The sequence below is a fragment of the Diceros bicornis genome, chromosome 5 (genome assembly GCF_020826845.1).
Source record: "Diceros bicornis minor isolate mBicDic1 chromosome 5, mDicBic1.mat.cur, whole genome shotgun sequence".
NCBI lineage: Eukaryota > Metazoa > Chordata > Mammalia > Perissodactyla > Rhinocerotidae > Diceros > Diceros bicornis.
In genome coordinates, this window is record NC_080744.1 from 15,422,287 (window position 1) to 15,447,139 (window position 24,853).

The following is a 24,853-nucleotide window of genomic DNA, read 5'->3' on the forward strand; positions in this document are numbered from 1 at the left end:
GAGGTGGAAGAAAGACAAAGCTTCGTAAAGCCCAGGAAAGACCCATCACTGAATGTACCATTAAAAAAGAAACATGCACTCAAAGCTCATGCATTTGCAGAGAAAATAGCCCCTAAGAGAGTAACTTAGTATTCCAAGTTGATTTGGGTACCCCAGAAGTAGGCGATGCTTTTGTAGAGCATGTTCAGCAGGTTCCAGATGCAAGGGTAACTCCTCATCATAAAGTCATATACATTATATATGAAACAAAAGCAATAAACAAAACATACTGAATTTTCTAGCTAGCAACCAGGACTTTGGGTTTACAGCAAATGTACTTTCCTTCCCTGGCAGTAAACTAAATTACGTACAGATTAAGTTAGGTGGAGGAATAAATTTCATCAAAACTGTGTTGGATAATCTAACTTGGATGTGGAAGTCAACAGCAGCTGCTATGGATATGGCATTAGAGTGGAAAAATCCAAGAGACCATTGTTCACCTACAAAAACAGAAAAATCTCAAGATAACCCCAAAAGACTTGTGCTGTACTATTTACCAAATGTGTTACCCTATTGAGCTGTTTAAAACACTTCAGGTTTTTTAAAGCACTTTCATATTTATTATATCTGTGATGCCCTCAACAACCCTATGAGTAAATACTAGTTTCATTTTGCAGGTGAAGAACGCAGCTCAAAGTGTTTAAGAACATGCTTAAGGTGAGCCAGCCGGTAGACAGAACCAGGAGTGGAGGGTGGGTTTCTCTCTCCTGGTGTGGGGTTCTTTCTGTGACACCACAGCTGTCTCATTAAAGGACTTCATTTACTTAGCACATAGTAGGTGTGGACAAATTTAGCATAAATCAACAAATCAACAGTGACATGTTAGGTGATCACTAGGAATAGGGATGAAGCACATGGGGAGTCACAAGAAAGGAGTACTGACGGAGGAGGATGAAAAGTTATCACTGTTATTAGCAACTAATTTTGGTATTCCTCTTTAATCATGAAATCGAGGTAGAGGTTTTTAAAACTGTTGTAAGGATACCCAGTTCATATTTCCTAAATAAAGAGAAGATAAGAAGCAATGTTTCTTCTTTGAAGGGAATACAGTTAACTCCCTAGCAATCATCTTACGGAAACCGTTTAACAACATGGGGTGACCCTGTATTAAGCGCCCCCTGACTTATGTAGGAAAAGTCCACAACCATAACCGCAGGCTTGACTCTTTGCTTTAATCATCGGCTAGAGTTTGAGGTCATTTTGAAAGTATAAAAAGGGATTGTGAGGCAATCAATTCCTTTTATTTGTTCTTTCTTTTGTCTTTGTCACTTATGTAGAAATAGAAAACAAATTACAGCTACCCTATAGCTCTCACAGGTCAGAATAATTTAGTTTCAATAGACTTGGTGATACTGTTTAAACCTTGAAAGTTAATAAACATGGATTTGTAGAATTAAAAATATTGAACTATTGGAGCGCTACCAACTCACAAAATTAAAGTTTTATAACCCAAAGTCGAAGACTGTATTCCACAGTTTAAATATTTCATATCTGACATTTTCCAACTCGACAATGTGAAGTCTGATTTTGATTTTTCAATCCAATATGAGTTTGGGAGTTTAATTCAAAATCAAGATGAAATCATTTCTGAGACTGTCTTCTCTTTCTGTTGCTCCCTTCTTACTATGCAGTGTATTTTTTTTCACTTTGGGAAACAAACTTGTCTAGCTAATGGTGTGGTACATATATTGGACAATGCTCTGCCCAGGAATTATCCAGTGGACATGTATTGCTAAAGACTAAGAACCTCGAAAACCAGAGTCTCTACTGTGGGTAGTATATGCCCAGATTTACCTATAAATTATATTCAAAGAAAATGCTTTTTTATTTTTTTTAAATATTGTGAACTACTATAGAAGCTCCCCAGAGGTGACCATCTGCAAGCAGAGACAGAAGTTGAAAAGTTGAGTCATGTGGTTCTGTGAGGGCTTCCCTGAAGAACCTCAAGGAACAGGCAGCAACTTCTCATGTTGTGGAGGTACTACTTCCATCAGTGGGATGGCCATCTGAAGTGATGCGGTGGCAGGGTTCCTTGCTACCCAAACTCAGCAGCCAGACACATGATATTTTTCTTTGCGAGGCCTTTGGAATCTATTAAGGGCATTACGTACATCACAAAGAAACTTCTACCAAAAAGCAGACACAGAGAAATAAATGATCTGGAAAGGCCATCGGGGCTGATATAGAAAGGCAATGTAACACTTAAGGGGTTTCTCATTAGGTGATCTTGCTCTTTGAGAGCGTCTGATGGAAGTATGTTTTTTGACCGTAAGGAAATTGGATAAATGAATACAGCTTAGTGTTCAAGTTGGATATGTGGACAGAAATGAAGATCTCAATGTAAATACTGGTACCATTTTGTGAGGGCTTTAGAAGTGACCAAGGAGCATTCATGTTTATTAGCGATGTATAAAATGAGGGGCAGGTCTACCTCTGAGGACTCTGGGAAGTAAGTTACAACAGACCTTGACATTCTGTCAGTCCTCACCATTCTCACTTCTTACCTAGAATAAGAATGGGAAGCATCTCTCTAACTATCAAATTTCACCAGGACAGGAAACATTCAACTCACCTCTCTTCTAAGTTCGTTTCACCACATTTAAAACTTTTGGGGGGCTTTTTTGACTATAGTTTAATTGAGACTGACAGAATAGTAACTCCAAGTCAGCAAGGAGCTCCTTAGATCCATTTTGTTGTCAAATTCACTTTCTGAGTAAATGGAAAGACTAACACATATCATTTCTTAGATAATGTTTTAATATCCTGCATTGAGTAAAACTTTTTTTTAATCAAGTTGCAATGGTAGCACAGAACTCCACAAGGGGCTAGGGGGTTGCAGATGGCTGCATTACTCTAAATGTTCAAGCTTGACTGACCCATTTCATCAGCACTGTCAGAGCCTTGCACTGATACATGTTGACAACATTTAATCTTAAAAAATTGAAAGAAATGAATTAATATGCAAATTTCATCAGCTTTGTAATAAAAATGTCCTTGAAAAAAAACAGTGAACATGACCCCTGAGGAATTGTGTGAATTATCCCAGCTCAATTCTTTAAGTTAGTCAGAGGTACGCGGGTCCACAAGGAAATCAGTGCAGATTTGACTTGGAAATAATTATGATGAAGAACAAAACACAAGCAGGTTGAATAAATGTAACAACTTGGGAAAAAGTCTTAGTCCTGTTTGTTATTCACTTTGAATTAACAGGATTAGGTTTGGTTTTTGAAAATAAAGGAACACCACTGTGTAATTTTAACACCTAAGTAATGTGAAGACAATATTTTTTTAACTTTCAATTTTAACACATATTAAAAAGCACATCTAACAAAATCAGGTCTTTTTGGGGGTGATGTAACACAGTGTAGCTTTTTGGTAAAAGGGAATTGTAAGGAACTCTTATATTTAGATCATGATTTCTATGAGATTTCTTAACTGATCATTTTGACGGAAATGTATGGTCAACTCACTTCTTCTACAAATAAGACTGACTGATTTTTGCTGATACCGAAGCGACCAGTTATTTCATTGAATTTAGCAAACTGATGCGATCACGTAAACACAGTCTCTATGTGAGTCTGATTTATAACAATCTCCACATGGGCCTTATTGCCCATTATTGTGGTTCACAAACTCAGTTTAGGAGAACGGTCACCTAGATAGGCATGCAACTGTAGCTCTCTGCCTTTGGGTCTGGATTCAGCTAGAGGAAGTGTTAATGGAGGCTGGTCATAACAATTGAATATTTCTATGTAAAAGTGCAAGGTTTTTAACGTCCCCAAAGCAGGTATGAATGTTAACAAAGGAGCCACAATCATTAAACAAAACAAAACCAAACCAAAAAATTAATATCAATAACAGCTTACGCGAGGTCAAATGAATGAATGAATGGTTTGAGAAGAGAAATCATTTCCTTTTCCCAAGTAAATTCTCATTAATTTAAATAGATGTGTAAATACCAGGCGAAGACACGTGGTTTTCGCTCCCACCCTTTGCCTCTTTGTGCCACAGGCTGGAAGTGTTTTCTCCCTCAGCTCACCACAATGAATCATCCAAGCTCTGGGTCCTGAGAGGAATTCACTTTGCCATCGGTTCAGGCCTTATTCTGGGCACTGCTGATTTTGCCAAGGTGAGGTCTATACAAATTAAATTAAAGCTCTTTTTAAGACATCCACACACTTTCAATGCTTGTTTAAAAAAATAAAAATCACACTAAAACCAGACAGTCTCACATAAAGATCCCAAATAAGGGTTGTTAACAATCTGAAAAATTCCACATAGTTTTTTAGAGGTTCTGAAAATCCTGGAGCTTTCCTGATTTCATATATCCTTGGAAGACTCAGGCACAATAATACAGACTTTGCCCAGCCAAATTAATCTCTTCTGTAAGCTTTTGTGGTTCTCTACAAAAGGCTTTTAAGTTTCTCCTTTCTTTCTTAATCTACCATCAGTAAAATCCTACTTTTATAGTGCCCTTTGCACCTGCTTGCATAAAATGAATAACCCAACAGTTTAATTATGCACTATTCTATCGTTTGGGAAGTGATATAAAGTTGCAGATAGAAAAAAGAATAAAAACCTCTTTTGGTATCCAAAATTAATATATGTCAAGCTCAGGGTAAATCGTAATCTTTTTGAAACATTTTTCTAAAATAGATGTTCTTTTATCATCTGGCACATCAAGACCCGTTGGAGGGAGGGAATAAAAAAAAAGGCACTTGGTTAACATGCTGCAGAACAGCACTCTCTTTTCCACCTCACTTCAGGCTGTTCTTGAAAGATCTGAACAGTTGTATAATAATGAAAAATGGGCAATACTTGTGGGGCATTGCCTGCGCTCACATACCTCCGCCCACGCATTCATCATTCTGCAGGTATTGTCAGTGAAAGTTTAATTGCATAAACACTCTGTAACTGTCCTGTCATATTTCTTGTCAGTCTGGATTCCCTCTCCGGGCTCACTATCTCACAAAACTATAATTGAATTGCTACCAAATCACAAGAGTACCCCCCCTCCAAATAAAATCTTTATGAATAGAATTTGTTTCCTATCAGCAGATTTGACAAATTGTGGCAGAGGAAGGGCCTTGGTGATAATTTTTGAGTTTATTCTCAATCTAGCTATTTGCTGAATGCTCTTATCTATTTTAAAAAAAAATTTAAAGCCCCAATGGAGGGTGGGGAGGATCCAAGAGCTCTAAGGAGCCCTGTGGTAATAATTCTGCAGGACCCAAGGAAGCTCGTGGGAAAACGCGAAGATTATCTTTGCCCTACCATGAAAGGGTACCATTGGTAAACGAAAGACACACGAATTTATTCAGAATTAAATTGGGAATCTGTCAAAGCTAAGATTTCACCCAACTATGCGAGTTCTTAGTTATGAGGTATTAAGTACCCAATTTAGTTCAGTGTTTATTCCATTAAACTTTCTCTTCGTTTCTCCTTGCACCAAACCTTTCAGTGATCATTACTCATATGTAAGCTCTGAGCAGCCAGATTCTTTGACAGATTTTTAGGACCATGAACAAATGAAAATTAATCAAAGGCATGACATGCAATTTACTAAATATGTGATCATGAAATTTTAATGCATTCACAATACTGTCAAAATATTAAGTTTTTCAAAAACAAATAATACAGCATGTATCTGATGTGGAATGGGGATTATCTTTGTCTAGTCTTTGTTTCACTTTACATTCTTGTAAACTGTATCCCCACCCCCCAGTTTCACAATACAAACTCTCCGCAAAGGCCCAAATACCAGCCATTCTCTTTTACAATTCTATTGGTGGTCTGGGCATGAAATATAGCTCCTGGTGAATAACTCTTAAATGGGACTGGGCTTCACCCAGATTGACAACTGTCTGATTGTTTATGTTTTTTAAATGCGCTTATCAAAACCATGTAGGATTGATGGGTGTTTTTTGATGAAGTTATGTTTTTGCAACAGACTTAATTTAGGACTAAGGTTAAGGCTTAGGATAAATGAGTGCATTAGATGATTAAAGAACATTTGTCTTGCGGGACATTGAAGTCATTTATTTATGACACTTAAAAACAAGCTAGGAAAGAAAGCACCATGGGTTTAACGAATCAGTTTTACACAAATGTTAAACAAAAACTAATGACTTTTTTAATGGAACTCCAAGATATGCCAGTTTACTAAATATCCAGAGGCAGAATCAAATGTGCAGTGGAGTAAACATGATGAAAAAATATTGGAATTTAAAAAAAAAAAATCTCTCAATGCTAAGCATGTGTGTGTATGTATACACATCAACCTTCTTCCAAAAGTGTTTTATTTTTATTGCAATTGCTCTTTTATTTGAGGAACTAGGTCTTCTGCCTCTCTTCAAATGCTCATTTATTTTAAATAGTAGAAGAAGATTTTCTGATGGTATAGGAATTTGGATTATCATACTGCACTCTACTGGTATGATAAAACTCCTTGTCAGGGGCGACAGGATGGCTCAGGGAATTGGTAATGGGATATATAGAGCCTTTCACCCATAGGTCATTGGCTTGAATTTTGTCCAGGTTGGCAGTGACTAAAAGTCATTAACATCTCATGACTGCTTGGTGGCCTATGTGAAATGAGTTTCTTAATTTATCTATTTAAGTCCATATATAGTACCTATGGCCAGGGCATCTGGGCATCTTTCTTGTTTTAAGAGAAGCCTTCCACCAAATCCACACTCATTTCAGTTCTCAAGATTAGTGATGAACTGAAGCCCTCCTACACAAAATAAATTGATTCATTTAAAGTTCAAACCAACAGCTGAGTACCTCCACCCTGTTCTCCAGCATAAACCACAAGGTACGAGAAAGCTGATTTGACAGTAAAAGAAGCCTTAGGTTTTGGAGACATCCAATGCTGGGACAATTAGTCTTTTGTGGACATAATCCATGTTGTGGCTGTGGCCACATCATAATGGCCCTGCCAGATAAAAAGGGAAAATAGTCAAGCACATCATATACGCTGTGCACTGGCAAAATCATTGGGTCATAAGCAGAACACATTTGAATAGGCCAGGCTAGAAGCTGCAAACCCTTGGAGACCAATATCGAAGTCTATTCCAAAATGGAATTGGGCAGTCTCCAAGCTAGCCTGAGAAAAGGGGAAGTCAGCAGGCATATCTTGGTGTTCAGAATCTAGAAACAGTGGGATGAACTTCTGAGAATAAGAATTATGCACCTCTCTTATGCTTTAAGAAAACTGAGTATACAAAAAAAAAAAGTGAATCTGCATGACAGAATCTGTGCATTAGAAAGATTGGAGGAAGGTAAATTATGTATTTCCAAAGAGTCTTTCCCCTTAAGTGGACTCTTCCCCAAAGGACTCATTTAAGGTGTGTGTGAGTATGTGTGTGTGTTTTCAGTAGCACACCTTGTGGGTACTATGATCCATGTAGAATCTGGGCCCTTTAGTCAGACACCTGGAACATGGTGTCAATGAAGCTCAAATTCAAGCCTTCCATGCACAGAAGCCAACTTTGTGTCACCTACTCCCTGGCCAGCCTTCCATAGGAATAACTTTCGTAATAAGAGAATGCTTAGCTCAACAGAATTGATAATAATAATGATACTCACTGAACAAGTAAGATGTGTCATACTACTGTTCTAAGCATTATAGATGTATTAACTCACAACATTCTTATAAGGTATATTAATTTATTAATTCACTTGAAGTTAAAACCAACAGGTGATTATTCCCAACTTATTCTCCAATCTATACCAAAAGGCTAAAATTTTACAATGGGGAAACTGAGGCACATATAAGTTAATTAACTTGCTCAAGGTCACATTTCTAGTAAGTGACAGAGCCAGGTGGTGAACACATGAACACAGGCTTCGTGGTTCCAAGACTTTGTACTCTTAAACTATTTCTGTAGCAATTGCAAATACATAGGGAGTATGTCCTACAATTTGGGTTAGGATTGTCATCTACATATGTCATTAGCTCTCAGTTATTAGGGTAACCTGCAAGTTAACCAGACTACAGATTTTTAAAATCTATAATATGAGCAGTACAACTGAATTAAATTGCTATAAATCAGAGAAAACAACCTAACACCACCATACTGTGTCTCCTGCCCCACCACTCGGACATACGCTTTTGGATCTACAACCAATAGTAACTAGTTGGGGTTATCACTCAGGGGAGGGGAGCAATGCACAGAGCTCTGGATGGCCATAATCATATCCTTACACCAAAATCTATTGGGGTATTGCTGTGGTGGGTAGGAAACCAAAGACTTTTGTGCTCTGCTGATGTAAATGAAGAACAGGGACGAGAGGGCGGAAGAGGGATGTGAGGTCCTACAGATCAAGCCCAGGGCTGCTTGAAAACTGTGAAACCTGGAGCTGACAGATCTTATCTTAAAAGTTTTCAGTTACTCACTAGATTCATCTAGGAGCTCAACTTTAGGAAAGCTTGAAGGGCACACTGAGGACTGATGAGAGACATTTGGGAGAGCTACCAAAGGAACTGAGTAATTGAACTTCTGAGCTGAGTAGCCTGCCTGTGATCCTACTTGCATAGGAGGGTCTTGGAAGAAGAGACTGGCATGATGGGGAAGAGTGGCCTTCAGTCAGCGGGAAAAAGACCATGTGCTTAATCACGTGATTCTGGGGTGTTAGTAGGAGTTCCTCTCTGAAAAAAAAACTTTCCCATAGTCAAATAAATTGGGAAAGGCTAGTTTTTTTTTGTTTTGTTTTTTTTTATTTATTTTTTTCCCCCCAAAGCCCCAGTAGATAGTTGTATGTCATAGCTGCACATCCTTCTAGTTGCCGTATATGGGACTCGGCCTCAGCATGGCCAGAGAAGCGGTGCCTCCGTGCGCGCCCGGGATCTGAACCCGGGCCACCAGCAGCGGAGCGCGCACACTTAACCGCCAAGCCACGAGGCCGACCCGGGAAAGGCTAATTTTTTAAAAAAATAGACTTATCCATCACACAAATTTCAAATCTTCACTAAGTTAATGTTCACTGTTAATTGCCAACAAGATGATGTGCTATGAAACTTTTTCCTCTGCTCTTCAACTGAGGGACCCTTTTTTCAAAGGGCATCATACAGAGAAGTTATGATGAGGAACTCATTTTGGAAGTAGTGGCTTAGAGTCTGTGTCAGCTCTGCATTTTAGAAAGCAGAACAGACCAATTGGTCCATTACAAACTGACGTATAGATTTACCTCTTGTTTATAAAATGGAAAGCTCTGTTAACTGAATCTTTCAACAGGAATACTTTTGATTTCTTTTGGACAGATGGTTTACATGAATATAAGTCCTGTGAGAGCAAGGACTTTCTTGATAACTTGCATATCCCAGGATCTAGGACAGAGCTTGGCCCATGCACATGCAATAAATAATGACTGAACGAGTGAAGAAACGAATGAATATTTTACACACCTAGACTATTGGATTTGTGTTATTTTTACACTCTTATATTACTTCTGTGAAATGGAGGTATTTCCTTAAATATTGGTCAAGTTTTTAATTCATTTTTATATTACCAAATGCATTTCTGTCTCATTTTGACTAACAGTAATTTGAGAGATCAACAGACTTTTGATCTTCCTCCAACATCAACGCTTGCTGTGTTTAATACAGAGATGGCTGGACATGGGAGAGTAAAGCTGTATTTCCTTATGATGTCCCTGATTTTACCATTGTCTTTACTGGTGTTGTTATTTGGAGAGGACAGTCCCTGACCTAACCAGTGAGAGGCACTGACCAGCAGACAGATTTTATAAAAGGCATATGATATCTTTTAATAAACCATAAAGAGGAACAGTTTTGAACTCTAAGGCAATTTACACCCTAATATTTCATGATCAATAGCATATGTAATTTTGTAACTTTCAAATTTTTCCAGATTTTATTACCAATTGATAAAAAAGCGAGAGTAGACAGATGGTATCATCAATCCTACTCATGTGAAAACTTGCGACTTGCATAATTTCTAGAGTATTAACTATTAGCTCCTGGCTAAAGACTGACCACAAGGTACATTACTACCTTTTTCTATATATTTATCTTAATTCCAAATCATTTCCTCCTCTGCAAAGCCTCTCGGTAATTCTCCTTCTCAAGGTCTACTAGCTCACTCCTGGATTAAAGAAATGGCCTCTTGAATGGTTTCCTTTGTTTCCAGTCTGCTCTATTCAACACATCTTGCACATTCTTGCAAAAATAAGGGATCAGGTATTAAGTCCAGTGAATGTAAGTCAGTCACCTGCAGCCAGGAATCAACATAACACTGGGAAGACTATTGTACCAGCAAGAGCTGCTGGGAAGGATGGAGAGCGCCCTCAGCTGATAGTCTCAGGTAGGAGTTGGACACTATTTTAGGTGGATGTTGAGAAGCAGCTTGGTGGAATGGTAGAGAATAGGAGCTCTGGTGCCAGGCTGCTGGCTTCAAATCCTAGACTCTCCATCTACTAACTGTACGATTTTCCTAAATTTTAAAAAGTTGTTCTTTTCTAAGTTCCTTCATCTGTAAAATGGGGAAAATAATGAATGGTGCCTTCCTCATTATACTTTGTGAGGAATGAATGAAGTAATGCACACAATGGGCTTAGCACAGTGCCTGGCACTTGGCGACCATTCAATGAATATTAGAAGTTATACTGTATAAGGGATTCAGGAGTTCAAGTTGATATATAGATTATGATGTATGATGTATAGTTGTATGATATGACCCTCAAGGGAGGATCCTTCCAAATTCAAAGTTTATTTTTGTATTTACAAGTGATAAAACAATGTTTTCAATGGGTCACTGCTCTGTTCAATGGGTTATACTCAGAACTTATCATACCAATTTCAGATGCTTTTCCTTGGCACTCCAGCTCCTCCAAGATCTGGCTCCATCCTACATAAGCATGCCTTTTGCTTCAGTGAGGAAGACAGGCTCCTTCCTGCCTCCCAGATGTAGTGTCCTCACTCCCACTGTGCTACTGGCTATGAGTCTCCTGGAAGATCATCTCTACCTCTTTTCTCTTAGGTTAGTTTTTGTGCAGGGCATGCAAGTCACTCCTCTTCATCAAATCCACCCACAATCACTGAGCCTCTCCCTGATTTCTTACACTACTTGCCACTTGTATGCCTCAATTGAGGATAGCAGTGCTATTGTTCTTCCTTTTGCTCTGGTTGTTGACTGTGTCTAAATCTTCTGATGATGGACAGTTTCTAAGGGCAAGTGTCACATCTCCTGCCTCTTGTGTTCTCTGTAAGCACCTAGCAAAGTGCTCAAAACAAAAGACGTGGCCTGAGTTCAAATCCTGGGTCCACAGTCTACTCTGGTGTGGGGCATGCCATTTACCATCTCTAATTTTGGTTTAGGGTAATTTTGAGAAATAAATTACTTAAAACACACCTACTCTTGTAATTGGAACATACAGGTAACCATAAAAGCTATTTCTTAATATCATTAATGTTAGAGTATTCACAACAAGTTATATCTTGAGTAGAAAAAGCTAAAAGAGTCTGTATAGTTTTCCAATGCTAGCATTTTCAGTTAGTCAAATCAGCCCACTATAAGTGGAAGGGAGGCAGTTTGGGGATATCTCCCATTCAGAACACTCCTACAGAGCAGAAAGATCAACAGTCTAAGGAACGATATTCTTGTGAACCTGTCATACAGCAGGCATTTTTTAGTCTATCTAAATAAATAAACAAATAAACAAAAAACTTTTGACGATGTGCATCCAAGTCCCTGACGGTCATAGTCGATGCATGTCTGGGCTGTGAATTTCAGGGTTGAAGTTTCAACCTTGAGCTAGTTCTGCTAAGACTGCTACCCTAGTCATATACCACAGCACCCCTGATTATCATCATCACACTCCTGCATTGTATTAATGACCCATCCCCCACAGAGGATGGTCAGCTTCTGGAAGGCAAGGAGCTTTATCTTTGTTTCCTCAGTGCTTCGTATAATGTCTGACACAGGACAGACATGCAATAATGGTTGTTGAATAGTCTACACAATCACTATTATCAAATAGGCCTGGATCTTGAATGAGAATTCACTCTAGTTAATAACAACTAGAGAAAAGACACAAGTTCTTCCCTCTTCTCAAGCTAATTCTGTCAATTAAGAGAAGATGGGTGATATTTCCCATGGTCCCAAGAAATCATGATTGTGTTTCATGAGTGGATACGTCCAGGAGGATATGACCACCTCCTGATGGGCCCTATTGCTGCTACCGCTCTTTTTCCGTCTCATGCCTGCCCTGGGAGACTGGCTCTGAAAGGAAGAGCCTGGGAAGTTGCACAGAGCCTGGCTCAAAGTTGGCCAAGGCAGAGTAGAGACCAAATTCATAGAGATAATTTTGGCTGTGTTCCTGGCTGAGAAGGCATGCAGCTAATGGGAACCACAGGACTCAGGGCTGAATTTTGCCTATAATTGATTCAGATGCTACTGTTCACTGTGGTAAGAGTGTCACTGTAGGGATGAAGAGAGAGGAAATGATTAGATGGAGGATTTTAGTCCTAAGTGAGGTTATATTAAAAAAAATTGATGTTTTAGCCCAATGAAATATGTGCTTAGGGGATAGTTAGGTTTCTCTCTGGACTTCACAAGCCCCTTGGAGAAAGTTCTTCTGGTTAGATTCCTACCAGGGTCCTATCTCCTTGTTCCATCTCGTTCTTAGGCTTCCCACCTACTCCAACCTTAATACTTCATCCTTTACTCTAATCTTGGCTGCTAACCTAACCTGTGTGGCTTGGGGCAAGCCACTTAGAATTTGCATCACTTTCCCCCATCTGTAAAATAAGGATAACACACTGACCTGCCTCGGAAGGCCAGGGTGTGAATTAACTTCTGTAATTAGCGGTTTTTGTGCTCTGCACACACCAAGCAGGATCTGAATGCCAACCACCACCTCAGTGGCCTGAGCACGCTTTGCTTCTAAAGCCATACTCGGGAATCACTGCTTGGCAAAGAGCTGACAACTGGAAGTTGCAAACTTTACACAGAAGCAATATTTTCAATATTTTCCCCAAGCAATCATGAGTAAATTGCTCACTAGGGGTGGAAATGGTTTCCAGCCAGTTCTGCTCTTCTGATCTGTGCACCCTGGAAAGCAGAGTCAATGCCAGGTAACTGATCCTTCCTAAGTCTGCTGTTTAGCGCAGATGAAGAATTCAGAATGGTGTAATTTGAGCAGGGACAAAATTTCTGTGCAGTGGTATGCATTAAAAACAAATAACTTGTGCTGTGTTCAAGGCAAGAGTTATAGAAATAGAATCTATAATTTTTAATTATCTAATGAGAAAGACAGCCACATTTTTTTTATAAATGAGGAAGAACAGGTCATCCATTAACAACTTGTCTTGGGTTTCATTTTAGAAGCTCTGAAAATGTACCCCTTATCACCATAGGTAAAGGAAAGTCAAAATTATGACCTAGAAAGCTATATAAAACAACTGTTAAAAATAATGGGTTTAAAAAATTCATTTTCTAAACCTTTAATAGAAGGTTTAGAAAAAAACTGCTACATATAAACTGAGTGAACCTACTGTGTATTTTGATAAGAGGCCTGTGCTGCTATTATTGAACAAACCATTTGCTACCCTGCAAATATCATTATATTAGTTTATATAAAAGTGCACTTTTTTGAGTTATAACCACTGTGATTTAAATTTTGGAAGAGAAAGTTTCAGAATGGCATGCAGAACTAAGCTGAGATCCAACATCTTCTCTGGGAACAAAAGGGAGGCTGCCCTTCTGTAGCCGAGTGAGTCACCAGCACAGATTTTCACAGGTCAGAGTGTCAGGCCCCAGAGGATGTGTCGTGCTGCAGCTGTGTGTTCTGGGAGCTGGCCAGGAAGGCGGAGCTCAGGTAAGGGGCCTGCAGAGCCCGGTGGGAAGAAGAGATTTTACCAGACTTCTCTTTAGCTCCATGAGGCAAGATCCTAGAAGTACAAGGCTGCTTTGCAAATGTTCCCATCCTACCCAGACAAGCACACAAAAGTGTGAGCACACACCAGTTAAGGTGATAAGTGTGCCTAGGCCTTGCCTACCAGAAGAGGGCACTGGAAAATATTTATTCCTTCCTGTGGCAGTTCCTGGTGATCTTGTTTAGCTTTGCTGGGGATAAAGGCGACATTTAAAAATAGCCTACATTCTGCAATGAAAAAATGGTACTGCATCAAGGTAGCTTTTTTGAGGCAAAAGAAGCATTTTGAGTTCGGCAAGGCAGTCCCTGTAATAGTCCTGGCTTGTTTTTGGAGTATATGCGTCATCTTCATTCAGGAGTGGCAAAAGATAATTCCTATTTCATTTCAAAATAATGATGACATAGCTAAGGGAAATAAATAATTTTGTATGTATAATTTTTGGATAAAAGCTAAGTTTATGCATAAATGATGATCTCTTTGGGTTATGAAAAGATTAGTTTTTGTTAGGCTGCTTTCTGACTATTAGATTTGACACATACATGTGCTCATGAGTATTAACAAGAGGCAGGCCAGTCTGGGGTAATCATGAACTTGTCTGGATCATTGTTGTAGCTACAGTAGAGATGCATTTCATATTCAATCCATCAGAGATAACCATGGTACATATCTGATGAATTTATCTTCGTTTATATTGTATGAATATGGAAAGGAACTAAATGTGTGTTTACAGTTTGATAAACATTCAACATAAATTATACATTTTAATTTCATTTATTAGTTGGAGACTATGGAAAGCAGGAATTTCATTGCACACAAACTGCCATTCAGATTGAAGGATTAGCAGTTTCCTGAAAAGGTACACCAACTGTAAGAGCAAAATTCATTTCTATCTTAAGGGAGTCACTACGTGGTTTGTATGCAGAGTTTAGAAAGGCAGATGTGGAGTACAGCTCATCCTAGTGACCATACAGTTTGTATTTTACACTTCTGGTAGATCCAACATTGTCGTCACGAATAAATCTAGTCCTAATAATCCTCCAGTCATTTGACAACTTGTATGAATGGTGTAGTCACCACGCACATTAATGATCAAGCTCTATTTATTTCTAAAAGAACTTGGCCTGATCCTTTAGCATTAACATGCGGACCGGTCTCCATGATATTATCTTACCATATAATGGCTCCAAAAATCTCACAGAGATTAATGGTGATAACATAATTCCAGAAAGTTGCCACTCTATATGTAGAAATATATTGGCAATAAAAACCAGTCACTGTATGCCTTTCCCCAGTAGAGGATCTCTCACTTTTCTTTGATTTTTAAAGGCTTCAGATCAATAACTGGAGTGACATTATTAACAGCTCCCTCAACACCTTGGCCAGCGCTAATATTAAATCCATTACACCTTCTGTTTGACATTTGCAGTACAGCAGAAAGTGCTGTAGATACAGTCACATTGTCTGGGGACTGAGGTTGGATGTGGGGTGACTAAGATGGTTTCCCTTGCCTGACTTCTCAATTCAGTTCATTGATAGGAAACTTGAACCAATACAAAAAAAGAAAAAAGGAAAAATCAAAGACCCCTCCCAACCTTATACTCTAGTAAATAATTCACCCCTAAAAGTACAAGTGTCTCTCATACCTAAGTAGTTTTTGAGATAAAATATTGATCTGATCCTCAGGTAAATTTTTACATTCTTTATTGTTATTCGTAAACGTTTGTTCCTCTAATTATATTACTTATTGTGAAAATCATCTAATAAATTCAGAGGAATTGAGTTCCTGTAGAATCAGGAGCTGATCAAATGTACCACAGCACAGAGGCGTAAGTAGAAAAATGCAGATTATTTCCACACAGGCAAGGACTCCCATGCTTCCATTTTGCTTGCCTTGAAAATATTCAAGACACAGATTAGGCATAATAGCATAAAGATCATATGACTACAATGATCATCGTAACCCCCCATAACAGCCTCGATCTGCCTGAAACTTCAGACAAAACACAATAACCTGTATTTTTGACAACCAATGGTTAATTATGCTGCTGTAGTTATTCTTCACCAAAACTACTGTCTCATACAGTTAGCTAAATTGTCTAAATCCTGGTGCAGTATTGATTTCGCCCTCTATGAGCTCGCACCCATTCAACACGCTGCAAGACCCTCTTGTCCTGGCTGAATTCTCTCCAAAGTAGGACCATATGTTACTCCTGACAGTGGTCCTACAGCTGGGAGCTGATTGTTAGCTAGTGGCAAACAAACCACCAGAGACAGAAAGGAAATTTTATGTTAAAGTGAGAAACATAACAGGGAAAGTTGCCCGTGAGGTTAAGTGAAAAAGCACTTAACCAGAAGCAGGTTACCAGAAGCAGGTATGTTATGGTCTTATTTTAGTCAAACAAACAAACAAAAAACCACACTACATGCCTATATACGTATACATGTATACAGAAATAAAATCTAGAAGGATATCTATTGTATACATAGGAACAGTGGTTATTTTTGGGTAGTGGGATGTTGGTTAGTCTTTCTTCTTTGTTTTCTTCATTCTCTGAATCTTTCACAATGAGCATGAATTTTATAATTGGAAAAAATCAAGCTGTTTTAATAATAAGAAGGAGCAAGTAAAACAGAACAGTTTGATGACCTAACCTAAGGAATATTACTCTTTGTTTTCAAAATAGGAGATTTCTTCAAGTTCCTCCAGGATTTCTTGAAAGAGCTGCTTTTCTGTTTATTAAGCATTTAAAAGATGTGACACTGAAATTTATTAAAAAAAAGAGGATAGCACTCGTAATCCCAAGATTACAGAATCATTAAGAGTAATAAAAAGATACAAGTGGATTACAAAAAGAAAATGAACCATCCACACCTCATGTTCCGGAGGGTCTCTGCTCCCCACGCTGCAGAAGCCTGCAGGACAGCACAGAGCGATCTCTCCCCAAACGTTTGGATCAACCCCTAAATACGAGCTCTAGAACTTGAGAACTTTTTAAACAAGGCCACCCATTTATTTTTCTTATGCCTGCCTTGAGATTTTTCCAAAAGAAATATCACATTTACTGAACTATTAATAAATGTGCATACACATAAAATATTTGGGGGGATTTGCTGTCCAGTCAACAGATTTTTTTTTCTCATTATCTCGAGACTGGTTCAAGACAAGACAGGCACAGGGCTGGCAGTTCAAAGAAACAGAATTCCTATGAAGGCATAGTGTCACTGCTTCTTATGCTGGTTGACTCACTTATTTCCTTTTATTGTAATGCCAAATGTTATTTAGAGTGTAGTCACTTAGTAATGCTACACTGAACACATCAGGGCTTCTGAAAACCTCCATACCTACTAGACCCTTCATTTTCATAATCACCTCATATTGATATCCCTTTTCCAACCAAATTATACTACTATTTAAAAAAGAATCTGTCTTTTATCAGAGTTTAAAAGATTATGATGCAATGAACAACAGTCTTCAAAAATGTTTCTTCATGTTATTAAGAATTAGGAAATCTTGTTAAAATTCTTTCAGCTTTTAAGAAACATAAGCAGCTTTGGGATGTACTGCCTGACATGAACTTGTAAAGTAATTCCCTTGGAGTAATGATCTGCATTAGTGAAGATATTTAGTTAAAGGTTTAGCACCCTACACACTGCTTTTCAGTATTTGAGCAGTCAATCTAATTGTCTTTTTAAGCCGAAGACTGAAAATACCCACACTACAGACTCTTAGGGCAAAGACAGTTTAACATTCTCCAGTGGTACGAGATACACTCACCATCAAGGAAGAGAAACTCTTCTTACGCAGCTGTCACTCATGAGCCCAAGTTGTTAAGGACGGTAGAAAGAGTTTTTAATTTTACTAGTTAGGATGGCTCAAGGAAGGCTGGGAGACAGGGGAAAGAAACTCAAGTAAATTTTCAATCACACTTCATTGTTAAATGACAGAGTAACTTTAAAGAAGAGAAGGATGGTAACAGTTAAAGAAGATAAGTTATTCTCCTACTATGCAGAATTAAAGGATGCTAAGTGAGAACTGAGTTCTAACAGTGTACCTAGAGCTGTTTCATGCATATTGGTGCTTCACAGAAGGCATGGGATTTATCATAATTCTTATATTCAGTCTTAAACTAGTTTGATTTTGATTCTAGCTTAGGATATCTTAGCAGAACTGGTTTACAGGCCATGGGTTTTTTTTCTCCCCAAGTCTCTTCCAAGTGACAAGTCATCCTTAACATGTGTTTGGGGAGACATCAAGCTCAATATGAACAAACAGCGTAGTCTAGCTACCAAGAGGACCAAATTCAACCTTACGCTGCATTAACAGAAGAATGGTAGCCTCAACTGAGAAAGCTCACAGTCCCTCTGCTTTGTACTAGTCAGAATACATCTAGAGGGCTGCACCCAGTTCTCAGAACCATAGTTTTAGAGGGTCACCATCAAACTGAAGGACAGCCAGTGGGAGGGTGACTAGGGTGGTGAGGGTCTTAGGAACATGCCACTGAACAACCATTGTGGAATTAGAGCTCTTCAACCTGGAAAGGAGAAGGAAGGCAGGACGAAGGGAGAATTTGGAATATCTGACTTCACATATTTGAGAGACTATGATGGGGAGGAAGGAGTAAATCTGAAATGTGGTTCCAGAGGACAGATCTTGGATCAGTGGGGAGGAGTTGCAGCAAAGTAGATTTTGGCTCCACATTAGGAATAACTTTCTATTAGAGCTGCTTACCAGTGGAGTGGGCAGCCTTGAAAGCCGGTGAGCTGCCTATCAGGGGCAGGTTCCAGCAGAGAATGAAAGGTTATCTGTAGGTTTTGCTGTAGAGGGATGGCTGCATAGGTTGGAGGTTGGATTACAGGATCGTTGAAGATCCTTCTCAACTTGAGAGTCTGTGATTCAGGTAAACAAATTTCACTTTTCCAGGCCTTAATTACCTGGTAATTCCAGGTAATTCCACTGGAATTACAAATTCCAGTGTGTAAGAATTTATAAACTTGAATTCTTACACACTGAGTGTTTAAGAGACATGAGCAACCCAGGCTCCCCAATCCAACTCCAGAATGAAAGAGTAGAAAACTATGTTCACGTGCTGCTTCTCAAATATGACCAGATATGAACATTCTAGTGCCTAAAAAGCAGTTCCAGTGATCTCAGTGACATATCTATTCAGTAAAGTCGGTGAGATATTATATAAGAATACTTGACTCCCCCCTCCCCTGAACGAAATCATTTTCACTTTTAAATGGTAAAGAGTAGCCTGAAATACTCTCTTTACTCATGCACGGGGCTCACTGGAGATGGATGCTCACCAATGCTACAGAATAATGCCCTAGAAGCTGCAGTTAACTTAAATGAGGAAACATGAATTGGCTCTAGATGGAATTAAAATATCTCCAAAAGAGGTGAATGTTTTTTCCCTCCTGTGTGAGCAAACACACCATGCTTATTTCTAAAGAGGTCAAATTAAAGTATTTTCTTGGAAGTATGTAGAGTTATTTTAATATTAATCTTAAAATAGCTTTTTCCAGTTTTCTTTCTATAAAATGCTTTTGTGTTGCAAATCTGTTTTAAAACAACATATCAAGTAAAGTACAAGCATCTTTAAAGAGTGCAAAAATAATTTCCCAAGTAAGCAAATAAAACTTTGCACTTCAAATCAGGCCTTGATTCATTAAAAATCTTAAACTTCTCATGAGAAAAATTAACATTTAAACCACTGCTGCTTGGCCAAGCACTCCACCACACAAGAATATGAAATATCTCCTCTAAAAAAGTACAAAAAGGACAAAACCACAAATGTGGAACTTCAATTAATTTAAAGCCCCAATCAGCACAGAATAAATCCTTCGCAGATCTAATTACCAGCGCTCTCGGAAGACCCAGGCCGACCAGCCAATCTTCCCCGTGTTTGAACAGCTTGATGAACTAGGGGACTGATGGATATCAAGTCATTTTGTTTAATTTATAAATGGATTTTCCCCTAATACTTAAATTATCATCAGTACAACACAATGAAAATGGGAACATTCTGAATGCAAAGTCTATAAGAGTCCTGGAAGGAATCCCAATGAGGAATGTCACCTCTGTTCATTCCTCTATACAATTGATCTAATTAAATACTGAGGGTGGAAAGGCAGTTTAAAATGTAGCCATTTCTGTTTTCTTTTTAGCCTTAATTTATCTGTTCACATCTTTCAAGTACCTTCTGATGCTTAAAAAAAAAAAAAAGAAACCAAGATTTCTGCAAGTCTCTAATACTTTTAATTCTCCACAAGCTAATATTCAAAAAGTCCATAAATTTTGCTGAATAATAAATAAATGCATTACATTTAGTCATGGTAACAATGAAAGGGGGAGGGCTTTCCAAACCTGAACCTTTTCCCTCCAGTAATCTGAAAGGGAAACTATAGGAATTAGTACCTTCCATGTGTATTGTTCAACTGAAATTAGATGTCTGGATTATACTTATTAAAACGTCTCCTTATTTTCAAATCTCATCCTTATGTAATTACTGCACAGGACAGAAAGCTGCATGGCATTGTTAAATACAGTTAAACCTATTTATAGTCTCTTCACACTGGCGACTTGAGTGCAATCATTGGCAAAGGTCCTGCTCACCAACCCACGTGTTGGGATTGCAGTTCCCACCTGGCTCGGGCGTCTCCGACTGGGAGGAGGAAGATGCTGAGCTGGCTCCATCCTCAGCGGTGCCCTGCGAGAGGAGCCCCCGCCCGGGCGGGAGCTTCATGCCCAGCTGCTCCGCCATCTCCACGTGGTCCCCGGGGTGGACATAGTCAAAGACGCTGCTGCCTGTCAGCTCCACCTAGAGGAGAAGAGAAAGGGTGGGAGAGAGAGGTGTCACAGGCTTTTCCTTTTTCAAATTCAGCACCACTGTGATTCAAGTTCTGAGCAGAAAAAAAATATACACAGCCCCGGAAACGATCCTGGTTCTGTCTTCATCCTCAAATGCTTAGGGGTTCTTGAAGTTGAATGATTTTTTTTTCACATGTATTTATTTAGCAATTGTTTACCCCAGTTTTTTCTCATACACTGTTGTTTGCATAAAGTCAAAACATTCTGTGAAATGTGAATGAGTCTGCCTGGCTTTCAGCTGTTTTATCCACGCATCATCAGATACTTGCATGTTTGGTGTCAACTGGATGATTGACTGAGTTCTACAGTTTTCTTATTGAGAAGTTTGGGCATTGTATAGAAACAGCCAGAGATAGCGGATGAGTGTTTTCCTTAAAATACACAGATTTCCAAGATGGGTATGTATACATATCAGCTTATTTCTATGTAAATTTAAATGGAAGAAGCACTGCTTACAAATATATGCAAAGGCATAATGTTTTCATTAAATATTACTCATTAGCTCTGTAATCATATGGAGAATTTTCCATGCAAAAGAGGTCAGCTGGGGTCTGAAGCAGCCCTTTTTTTTTTCCTGCTGGTATCAGCTTGTTTTGCCTTCAATCTAATAAAATACATAGTTCAACTCTCCTTGAGCGCTTTTAAAAAAAATGTTTTATTTTGTATACTCTTTGTATTAGGCTGACTTTAAAGGTAGAGAATAAATCTCAAGTATCAGAAGAGGGTCAGCCTGCAATGGAGGCACTGCCCATTTCAATGCGTCAGGCGTGGCCCCTGTTGGGGTAGGGTGCTGTCCGAGGGGACAGAAGTTCTGGTAAGGACTGGCTTTACCTCTGTACTCTTTTGATGCTATAACTCTTCCTTCCTTCCAAGAATAGTAACAATGCTCCTAAAACAAGGTAGTTGGGTTACAGGTACTACGACAGGGAGAGATGGGTCAGGAATAGAACAAGAAAAAGCTCTTTCCTGGGTCACTAATGGGGTTCTCAGTTCTCTGCAGTTTAATGGTCTCAGGCCAGCTAGCATGTATCACGGAAATTGCCAGAAGTTCAGACCGTCACAAGTTTCTTGGTGGATATTTACCTGGACCCCCTTCCTACCTCATCTCCCTTTCTCATGTAATTTGCAGCACCCCTCCAGATTCCACCGGAGTGCCTGCACAGCCTTTTCCAGAAGGAAGGCTGGCGGTAGGCGAGCTGTCACAGAGCGAGTAACACTCAGAGCAATTACTATCCCCAGAACTCCGAGTCCCGGTAAGATGATCACATCTACTCCCAGACACCATTTGATTAAAATCTTAACAGCCTACACATCTTCAACATCTATCAATTAACAGAGGTATAGCCAGAAAAATGGGAGGCAAAATTCAGTTTGGTTAATAGCTATTCCCGAAAAAGGCTCTCATAATTTTTACCGAAAATGAGGTACTTTCTCTTCGCTATGAAATTACACTCTCCCCCGTATTACCCAGCTACCAACTCTATCATTTTACCATACCAATTTCCTCCATTTGATATTGTTACAGAGCGTAAATCAGGATTCATAAGTGATCAGTTCCTACCCTCTGGGAGGGAGGGATTACATGGAAATAATCCCTTTAATGTGTGCCTTGCCTCTAAGCATTTCACACAGCAATAAATGGGTAAACTGACTTTGAGCAATTAAGAAATTAAATGAAACTAATAAAATGTGTGTTTTAATATTTCTTGATGGTTATTTTGTTTGGGGATTAGTGACTATGAGGAAGTCACTCTCATTTTGCATGGAGTCCAATTGTAGCACTTTAATAAATATGTCACTTTCCTAAACTCTGAGTGTTTCTTTAATATGGCAACGTACCTTTTGGCACAGACCACAGATCATGATAAGATGACAACACAGGTGGGAGATGTAATAATTTTTTAGGGGTGCTTGTTCTTGAATATTCATGTGAGCCAGTCTTAGGGTACAGAGCAGGAGGAGGCCGCTGTCTCCTCAGCCTGATTTGCTTGGACACGCAGGCACTTCCCTTCCACAAATCATGTCCCGAGTACACCACATGTAGAATAAGGCTGAGTCACCATGTGCCATGTCACACTATGGCACAGTGAGGACTTTCTCCTCCAGTGACCTCATGGGCGCCTCCACTAAGATACACCAAAGCCTGATACTGGATAGAGAGGTGGGCACTGAGAATTCGACCCTATCACAGACTTCATGGATGTACTGTAGTCAAGGTCGCATGGTGTAGGGGAAAGCACAAAATACTTGGAGTCGTAACCTGACTTGGAGATCAAAATCTTTCCCTCCTCTGCTGTGTGACCTTGGATAATTCATTTAACCTCTCTGGCCTTCAGTTTCCTATTCTGAAAGTGGCAGTACTGCTGCTCTGCAGGACTTCGGCAGGGGCTCCACTCACATTGCATTCTATGTGGATGGCACTCCTTGGAGTGCCACTCCATGGGCAGGTGCAAGGCAGTGGCCTGAGAGCTGGGATGAAAACCAGACTTGCTCTCCCTGCCTCACAGCCTAATTTTGAAAATCCAATGAAACCATGCAGAGGAAATCACTTGGTGAGAAATAAGCACTAGAAAATGCCTGCTGTTGTTGCTGCTGCTTGCTGGATAAGCATGGATGACACACAGGCAGGTATGTTCCTGTGGAACTTTGGTGAGGAGTTCTTTGGGTTCCCATGGTCACTTTGGGGCATCTCTTTGATCTGCAAGGGGTGCAGCAGAAGTGACACATGCTTTAAGCCTCAACTACAACAATATTAGCAGCTACCTACCACTCTGTACAAGTACTTTGCATACTTTTCTTTGATTAGTCCTCACAACAGTCTTTTGAACTGGTCTGATTATCCTGATTTTATAGAAGAGGAACCTGAGTACTAGAAAAGGCCAATATTTGGTTCAAAGTCTGCTTGACTCAACCTACCACTTCTTGGGTAGTGCATTTGCAGTCAGAAAGGCTGAGCAGAGACCTCTGAGTTCCTCTATCCTCTAGCTTCACTTTGTTCAGGAGAGAACACTGAGCACCACAGAGGGAGGAGGCTGGGGGCAGGCAGCCTGTAATCCCCTGGGCGAAGGATGCTTTACCATTGGACTCTTGGGACAAAAGAAGGCACTAAAGCAGGTGTATTAAACTAAAATAGACATGGGGGTAGACTAGGTCTACTTACACATGGACCTTGAGTCGCCAACAGCAGCATCAACATCATTATCACATCTCAACATTTATCTATCACTTTCAACATTTCTCATACTGTTCTCATTTCACTTAATTTAGATTTTAGAGCTGGAAGAGACCTTAAACACCATCCATTAATACTCCCTTTCTTAATAGGTAAAAACTTCACACGTTCTGAGAAGTTAAATGCTTGTTCAAGTTTACCCAGGTGTTCAGGGGCAGAAGCAGGGCTGTGAGCCCAAGTGGCTAATACTCAGTTCACCACTTTCCTCATGACACTCTTGTCTGATTTGTTTTTTCTCTTATGAAGACTGACAAGGTAAGACAGACTCAGGACTCACCTGCCACTAAATTCTGTGCCTCAAAATAGACTGAAAAAACCAAGACTGGGGATCTTTTACTTGATGGGCAGACATTACTTCATGTTAACTTGAAGTAGGAAAAATAAATAGAGCTCTGGTCCCAGATGACTATAGTTAATTAGCTACCCTCAAATCCCCAGTTACCAACTCTTTCAAATTTTTGCCCACTGAGAACTAGGACTAGTGTCTTGTACACAGTAGGTCTATCACAAATTTTTGCTGAATGAACAAAAGATGGATATCTAGGCCTGAAAAAAAATTTTTTGCTTTATCTGGACTTCATTTGGACAAGTTTAGGTTGGTTCTTTTATATTATTTATGGCATTATTATTATAAGATTATTTACTCTGTAAAATGAGTTACAATATAGCATCATAATATATTCATCCCCAATAAGTGTTTGCCATATGCGTTGAGACCTATACCTTCTTCTATAGAAGCCAACTGAGTTTAACTGAGGATAGGGCTGTATAAATGCTGGGAAAGAGTAGTTTTAAGGAACTCTTTAAGATA

At 39.3% G+C, this 24,853-nt stretch overlaps 1 protein-coding gene across 1 annotated transcript in view; it reads right to left on the minus strand.

Moving 5' to 3' along the window:
- NPAS3 (neuronal PAS domain protein 3) overlaps positions 1 to 24,853 on the minus strand; it is a gene marked incomplete at its 5' end in the record, with an annotated part of 740,467 nt that overhangs the window by 114,969 nt on the left and 600,645 nt on the right. Inside the window, one exon of the mRNA XM_058540352.1 lies at positions 20,586 to 20,760. Coding sequence (XP_058396335.1) covers positions 20,586 to 20,760 — 175 coding nt within the window. The remainder of the gene's footprint in view (positions 1 to 20,585; positions 20,761 to 24,853) is intronic.